General features: G+C 47.1%; 1 protein-coding gene across 1 annotated transcript; it reads left to right on the plus strand.

The window, feature by feature from the left end:
* Positions 1-3,010: 3,010 nt before the first annotated feature.
* LOC120919634 (E3 ubiquitin/ISG15 ligase TRIM25-like) lies at positions 3,011-4,984 on the plus strand. The gene has a single exon (XM_040331888.1). It carries the CDS (start codon positions 3,063-3,065, stop codon positions 4,620-4,622), a length of 1,560 nt encoding a protein of 519 aa, XP_040187822.1. The 5' UTR covers positions 3,011-3,062; the 3' UTR covers positions 4,623-4,984.
* The last annotated feature ends 3,451 nt before the right edge of the window (positions 4,985-8,435 follow it).

Here is an 8,435-nt window from a genome sequence, read left to right on the forward strand (position 1 = left end):
CTTTCCGTATTTGGAGGTGAAATCTCTTTTCCTCTAGACGTAAAGAGTGCCCCCTTGTCCTCAGTGATGACCGTAAAGTGAATAACTCAACACCAAGTTCACTGTATGGACCCCTTATATATTTGTACATGTTGATCATATCCCCCCTTATTCTCCTCTTCTCAGGAGAGAATAAATTCAGTTCTTCTAATCTTTCCTCATAGCTGAGCTCCTCCATGCCTCTTATCAGTTTGGTTGCCCTTCTCAAATTTGGCAGAGACTATCATGGCTTCCTTGTAAATGTAATAAAGTCTGTTTGTATAACGTAGATAAAAGGACTTCTTCCTAAATGCTTGTAGCTCCCTCAAAATCCAGGGCCCATAGTCGGTAGGCAAGAGGTTAGTCTTGATGTGGCAGTTTGGTGGTGTGCAGAGCACACCGCCATCCTGCCTTGTGCTAATCGCACACATTTCGTCTTAGTGAAATAAGCCATCTTTAAGCTAAATAAGTTCACTCACCATATATTCCCTGCCCACCAGCTTGTTATCAAGTCACCATCATCGCCATCATTACCCGACTCATGGCTTAGCACAGCTCTTTTATTCTCACAAACAGGAAGTGATCACTCCACCAGTTAATCACCTCCCCCATGGGAGTGGTCATCACAGGATGTCCCCTTGACACAGCAAACACCATATAAAAGGACATTTCTTCTGACAGGAAGTCCTACAGATTACATGAATAGAATATAATACAATGAATACAATACAATGAATATAATATAATACAATGAATACAATACAATGAATAGAATAGAATATAATACAATGAATACAATACAATGAATAGAATACATACAATGCTGGCTAAAGTCTTATGGGTTTGTCTGGGCAGGGAGTGCATGTGCCTCCCCTGACCCAAAACCGATCACAAGCTCTCATATTAAACGCTGATAGAATCCTTAATCTGCTCCATTCCATAGAATAATGCATATCCAGATTATACCCTTATTGTAGGTGGAATGGAGGCTATCTACAGGCGTACGCTATGAATCCCAAGCTATGCTGATCAGACAAGACCCAGATAAGAGCGCACATCTGTCCATAACCACTAGTGTGCTTGCGAACTGATCGCATCCCCTCCTCAACGATCGTCGGTGCTAAATGCACAGAGGGCCCCTCGCCAGCAGACATACGCCCACGCCACAAACATCACACTCCAACCTCAAGACATTTTCTACTACCAGACGAGATTCAACCAGTCTCAGACTGCCCCAGTCAGCTCTGTTTAGAGCGGGTTTGCGGAAGTGCCAAGACTGGGTGCCATTATGACAATACATATTAAATACATCTTCAAATTTCCACAACAGTCTTCAGTCCCCTCCAAAGGGCTCTGTCCCGGGTGAGTCTGTCCCAATGTACCTGAAATGGCACCGTACACGAACCCTGTACAGTGGAACCTCGGATTGCGAGTAACGCGGTACACAAGCTTTTCGCAATACGAGCATTGTATTTCTAAAAATCCTAACTCGGTTTGCGAGTGTTGTCTCACAAAACAAGCAGGATTCAGGTCAAAGTGGTGTGCAGTACCGCATCATCTACGTCATCTACGTAAAGCTCTTGAAACGTTGTCTTTGCCTGGCCTAAAGTTACCAGGGCTGATCCTAGACAGGTGCGTGGGGTGCAGTGCAGAGGTGGGGGTACTGAAGCGCCAGAGTGCTACCCTCCCTCCTCCTCCTCTCCTTGTCCGTGTCCAGAGGCGGCTCTCTCCGCCGCTGCCACTGTGTTTCCTGCCCAAGCCCGTCCCCCCGCCCTCCTCCTGTCAGAGTAGGAGAGCGAAGAAGCAGCTGTCTCTGTGTGGAGAGAGACCAGTCATGCTGTGACGTCGCTGGGGGGGGGAGGTCTGTGCCTCACGTGTTCTCCTTGTTAGGGGACCATCTCTGTGTTTGAGTCGTTGCCATAGAAACATTTGTAAAGGGGAGGAGTTGGTAAGATATATTTCTGCACCCATGCGTCTGTGTCCCTAGGATCGGCCCTGGAAGTTACTAAAGAGATATAATGCAAGCAACCGGCACACATAGTCTACAGCTTGGGTCAATGACACGCACTGGAGAATGAAGACAGCTTTGTAGGAGTTAATACAGTGTGAAGACACAAGTGGCTACCAAGGGTAACAAAGGTTTAACATGAAGCCTCTGGTAAGTGTGTACACGTTTCAGATGAGAGAGCCTCTTGCAGGAAGAGTTGTTGTCAGCACTCTCTCCATGAGCGATCCATCTCCCATAGCAATGGGAGCAAATGAGCACCGCCGAGGTCCCCGGCCTGGTCACAGGTACGGAAAAGTCAAGAAAGCACACCCATGGAGTCCATGCAAGATTCATGATGGGACCCCATTCAGTTACTGTGAATGAGGTAGCAGCGATATGCTTAGCTTGCAACAGTGACCACGGTGATGTACTGTACATTACATCAAGAGAGTTACCTAGAGTTCAGTCATCTCTTCAAATAAAGGTAACCCCATGTGTAAGGCAGTGACCCTGTTTAAGGTGCCTAGCATAGCCCAGAAGAACCCACCCTGGGGTAGGCTTCCTATGTGACCCACACTTGGCACCCAACAAGGAGGGGAACATGAAGGAAGTGTCACCCAGCTACCCTACATGTAGATAAACATTGAATACACCCTCTGTTCTCTTATCACTCAGGATTAGCGTGTAAGAAAGTTCAAAGAGCAATGATGATATGCAAAGTGCAGTAAACCCATCAACCAATCACATGTCATCTCTACCAACTTTATAGCTGTCATAATGATGAATCATTGTCTGGCTGTTATAAGTTCCTTTACTTAGCACATCAAGTTTTACTTTATGACAGGGATAAGCAATTAGCGGACCTCCAGATGTTGCAGAACTACAATTCCCATAAGGCATAGCAAGACTCTGACAGCCACAAGCATGAACCCAGAGGCAGAGGCATGATGGGACTTGTAGTTTTGCAACAGCTGGAGGTCCGCTAATTGCTTATCCCTGCTTTATGAGAAAAGCCTGACGGAGCTTCACCTTACATTTCTCTCTTCTGCTGTCAGCGATGGCCGATGCTGATCTGATCGAGGAGCTGGAATGTTCCATCTGTCTGAGCATTTATACCGATCCTGTAACCCTGACATGTGGACACAACTTCTGCCGGGACTGTATTAATCTTGCTCTGGATGAACAGCAATGGTCTGAAGGTTATTCCTGTCCGCAATGTAGAGCAAACTTCAAGAAACTTCCCGTCCTTCAGAAGAACACAAGTTTGGCCAACATAGTGAAGCTTGTACTACGTGATCCACCATCTCAGAACGTCTTCTGTACTCAATGTATTCACACTCCTGTACCTGCTGTCATATCATGTCTGATGTGTGAAGCTTCTCTGTGTGACGATCACCTGAGAGTCCACAGCAAGGCACCAGAACACGTCTTATGTGACCCCCCCACCACTTCCCTGGAGAACAGGAAATGCTCCGTCCATAAGAAGATCCTGGAGTATTACTGCACTGAGGACTCCTCCTGTATCTGTGTGTCCTGCAGGCTGGATGGAGAACATCGGGGACACCAGGTGGAGAGTCTGGATGAGGCCTCTGAGAAGAAGAACAAACTGAGGAATGTTCTGCAGAAACTGATGACAGAGAGACAGAAGACGGAGAAAAGAGTCCAGAGTCTGGAGGAACACAGGAGGAAAGTACAAGGAAAAGCAGATGATGAAACAGAGAGAGTCACTGTCCTGTTCAGAGACCTCAGGAGACGTCTGGAAGACCTGGAGAAGAGAGTCCTGAGGGAGATCTCCGGGCAGGCATTGTGGGTCTCTGTCACCATGTCAGATATGATCTGGGATCTGGAAATAAAGAAGGAGGAGCTGTCCAGGAAGATGGGGGACATTGAGGAGCTGTGTAACATGACGGATCCACTGACTGTCCTCCAGGAATCAGACACAGGTGACTTGTGTGATACTGAGGATGATGAGGACAGAGAGAGACGTGATAAACTCCTCCATGATGGAGGGGATCTGGATGTGGATGTGGCGGGGGTCTTACACACATTACACACAGGTTTATCTGATATCATACAGCAAGTGTCGGGGGTTACAGACATATTACTGGATGTGAGTACAGCTGGTTATCATCTACAGATATCAGATGACAGGAAAACTGTATCCAGGTTATATAAGAGCCAGAATTACCCAGAAACACCAGAGAGATTTCAGTGTTCTCAGGTGATAAGCATTCAGAGGTTCTCCTCAGGGAGACATTACTGGGAAGTGGATGTCGGGGGATCCAGGATCTGGAGAGTTGGGATGTGTTACCCCAGTATAAACAGGAGAGGAGATCAGTCAGAGATTGGAGATAATAAGAAGTCCTGGAGTTTGGAGGGGTGGGGTAATCAGTGCTCAGTGGTGCATGACAATAACAAGATACCATTACCCAGCAGTGTCTCCAGTAAGAGAGTCAGGATAGATCTGGATTATGAGGCCGGGCGGATCTCCTTTTATGATCTGTGTGACCCGTTCCGACATCTCCACACCTTCACCACCACCTTCACTGAGCCCCTCCATGCTGGGGTATGTATATGGTCTGGTCATGTAAAGATATTGCGGGGGAATCAGATGTGAGAAATCTGCTCAGAGACTGGTGACCTCACAGGGTGGAGAATCCGATTGGTGCGATACTCAATAGAGGGAAGCAGAGAACAAGAAACAATTTTACCGATTTATGTATAAAGCTGCAGGTTCCGGGGCCGTCATCCTTATCCTAAACCTCACTTCACCTCCTAGTGTGTCACTGACCAGGAACAAGCATGCAGGAGGGCAGAGTGTTCAGACTTCACTGGCTGCATGCTTGTTCTGGGTCAGTCACACACTAGGTAGTGTATTAGGATTGGGAGCCTTCACTTTTAATAGTGTATCTATAGCCGAAATGTGTATTATTTTCCGTTTTGGATGGGGTGGGGGAGGATTAGAACCCCTGTCAGGGTTTTACTGATTTCAGGGGCTCCATTAGAGAGATTTCCTATCCTGGGGGCAATTCTTTTCTTTAGTAGAGTAGGGGAAGACTAGAACCCCTGTCAGAGTTTTATTTCTGTCTGTGTCCCTGTTGTAGATCTTCCCTCATTTCCTGCCTGATAACATGTCACCAAGACACGAAGTGAGGGGAGATCTCTCTAATGGAGCCCCAAATAGCAGTAAAAACATGATAGGGGTTCTAACCAACCCTCCCCACTCCATCCAGAACAATAGGATTTGTCTAGACACTCAACTTAAAGAGTAACTCCACTTTTGTAATAAACCCCTCCCCGCTCAGGGTGATCTCTGTACATTGCGGGGAATAAGCCCCTCCCCCCAGGTAATTTCTGTACATTGCAGGGAATGGATACCGGACCCTTCCCACCCCCTTCAATAGCAGACCTTCCCCTCTTCAATACCAGACCCCTCTTCCCCCTTCCTGCCCAGGACAATTCTCAGATCTCAGCGCCGTCACACTTTGAATGACAACTACTCAGTCATACAACACTTGACCCAAATTATATTTATATTACAGAGGCAGGTAGAACTGTCTATTGGTGGAATGGGATCACTGCTGGGTTTATCATTGTATAAAATCAAAAATAAATACAAAATACCCACATTATGGCCCCTTTCACATTAGCGGACCGTTCGTCCGTTTACGGACTTGTAATGCATCCCTATGGGATCGCGTCCGTTAGCGGATGGAGCATCCGCCAATGTCCGCAACCATCCGCGTCCGTCGGGATCCGGTTTTTCGGACGGAAGAAAACCCAATTTTTCTTCCGCCCGGCGGAATGGATCGGGTGAAGACGGACAGACGGTCCGCCTTCATCCGATTCCCCATAGGGGAGAGCGGAGGAAAGACAGGGCGGTCTCTGCACAGTGTGCGGGGACCGCCCTGTCCACCGACAGCTCAGCGCTGAGCCGACGGACACACACGGAGCGGACACAAAAACGGTCCGCTCCGTGTGAAAGAGGCCTTGGAAGAAAATAAATCTTGGTTTCTTTTCTAAAATGTTACAAATAATTTGTCTTCATAAATTTATTGCAAAATTTATTCCGCTCCATTTCTTTGGTGGAAATCCCCCAAATCAGTGTATATTATTTAGTAAAAGATGAACTAAAGCGCTGGCCAACAGTGATTTAAATCAATGACTGGTGTAAAAAAAACAAATTGCTGCTCAAATCTAGTATCTAACAACAAAACAAAAAGGTATAAAAATTAAAGTGATGAGCGCAAATTGAAACACTAAAAGTAAACAGTAAATACTGATATAATTACAATCTATAATGTGGAAACATAAAAGTTATACAAATAACGACCAAACACTAAAAAGTGAGAAGTGTAAAAGTTCTGCGGTGAAACAAAATAAAACCTCTGATGAAGTCACGTGACGTGACACAACGCGTAAGTTTCCAGACGTGATGCGCTACTCCGACCGTCCCACCGGAAGTGTCTGTGTTTTTTTCGTTTTTTCTTGTAAGCAAGTTTTTAACTTCATTAAACCATTTGAGTTTTTACATATTTCACGATGTTGAGTTTCCATTTCTTTATTCATGATCATACTCATGGTTGTCGTGGTGAGCTGACCCTATCGTGTTTGGACCTGGACTGCTTCCACATACAGAGGACGCCCCAGTCTCCATTCCAGTGGCTTGAGGAATTTGTCCAGGCGCATTTTCTGCTGTTGGGAGGTAAGCGCTCTGTGAGCTCAATTCCTTCGAAGATTCATCCAGATTGTTGCATTGTCATCCATGGGCAGGAGCGTTTGAATCAGTTTTTGCACTTACCTTATCTTTGGACTTTATTTTTGTTTCACCGCAGAACTTTTACACTTCTCACTTTTTAGGGTTTGGTCGTTATTTGTATACCGTATTTATCGCGGTATAACGCACTCCCGCGTATACCGCGCACCCCTAAAGTGGCCCCCAATCCTGTGGAAAAAATTATTTTTTTGTACTTACAGTTTTGGTGTCTTGCGCGGCGGCCTCGTCGGGTCCGGCGTCCTTCTGCGGCTTCGGGTGTTCTCTTCGTCGGGTCCGGCGTCCTTCTGCGGCTTCGGGTGTTCTCTTCGTCGGGTCCGGCGTCCTTCAGCGGCTTCGGGTGTCCTCTTCGTTGGGTCCGGCGTCCGTCTGCGGCGTCCTCCACGCTCGTTTCCTGCTCCGAGTTTGAATACTGCGCCGACATATACAGAGCGCAGTACACTCATGTATTGTCGGGCAGGCTCGGCAACTCTCGCGCTGACGTCCTGTACGTCCAGGACATGAGCGCGCAAGGAGCCGAGACTGCCCGACTATACCCGAGTGTAGTGCGCTCGGTATATGTCGGCGCAGTATTCAAACTCGGCGCGGGTATCGGCGTATACCGCGCACCCACGATTTTGCCCTGATTTTCAGGGCAAAAAAGTGCGCGGTATACGCCGATAAATATGGTATATCACAGAGGCAGATAGAACTTTCTATTGGTGGAATGGAATCACTGCTGGGTTTTTCATTGTATAAAACCAAAAAAATAAAAACCCACATTTAAAAGAAAAATAAATCTTTGTTTCTTTTCTAAAATGTTAAATAATTTTTCTTCATAAATTTATTGCAAAATTTATTCTGCTCTATTTCTTTGGTGGAAATCCCCAAAATCAGTGTATATTATTTTATAGATATTGGTAGGCATATTGGTTTGAGTAATCTTCAGGCCTAAAATTATTTTATAATCATATAAATGAAAAAAAAAGGCTCCAGGGGCCCAAGTGGTGAAGGGCTCCAGCTAGTGGGTGATACAAACCGAATCTGTTTTCTTATAGGCCCCTTTCACATGGGGTGGATTCATGCAGCAGATCCTCCTTTTTGGGTAGGGAATCTGTCCTCCGATCCCCGCTGAGCAGGCAGATAAGAGGTCCGTGGTCACTTCCCTTAGGCCCCTTTCACACGGGCGGCCCGTGTAGGTCCGCCTGTCAGTTTTTTCGGTGGACCTGAATGGCCGCTCCATGCTAGTCTATGGCGCGTCGGATGTAAGCGGTGACATTCAGATAAAAATCGGACGGATGGCTATAGGTCGCCATCCGTCCTGGCAGGTCAGGTGAGATCTGTCAATTTTCGTCCAATCCCTCCATAGCAAGCAGCGGCGCTCGACAAACCCCCCCCGCCCCCCCACCCGCTCAGTGAGCAGAGAGGGACCTGTCATCCGCCGGCTCAGCGGAGATCAACGGAGACAGGGCTGGACTAGGACAGAAATTTGGCCCTGGACTTCATCCAGACTGGCCCACTTTGACAGGTCTCTCCCACAGCGGCCAGACAACTCCCACACCGCGCCCGGCCACCAAAGCCACTTCTCCCCCTTCACTAGCCGTTTTACTTTATTAGAGTAGAACGGCTGGTACTGGTACTCTTATAGGCAGTACTAGTGGGGAAGCTAGACATTAT

The sequence above is a fragment of the Rana temporaria genome, chromosome 1, assembly GCF_905171775.1.
Source record: "Rana temporaria chromosome 1, aRanTem1.1, whole genome shotgun sequence".
Classification (NCBI taxonomy): Eukaryota; Metazoa; Chordata; class Amphibia; order Anura; family Ranidae; genus Rana; species Rana temporaria.

What these genes read in the sequence shown, in the direction of transcription:
- LOC120919634 (XM_040331888.1), top strand. Translation starts at nt 3,063, where the DNA reads ATGGCCGATGCTGATCTGATCGAGGAGCTGGAATGTTCCATCTGTCTG.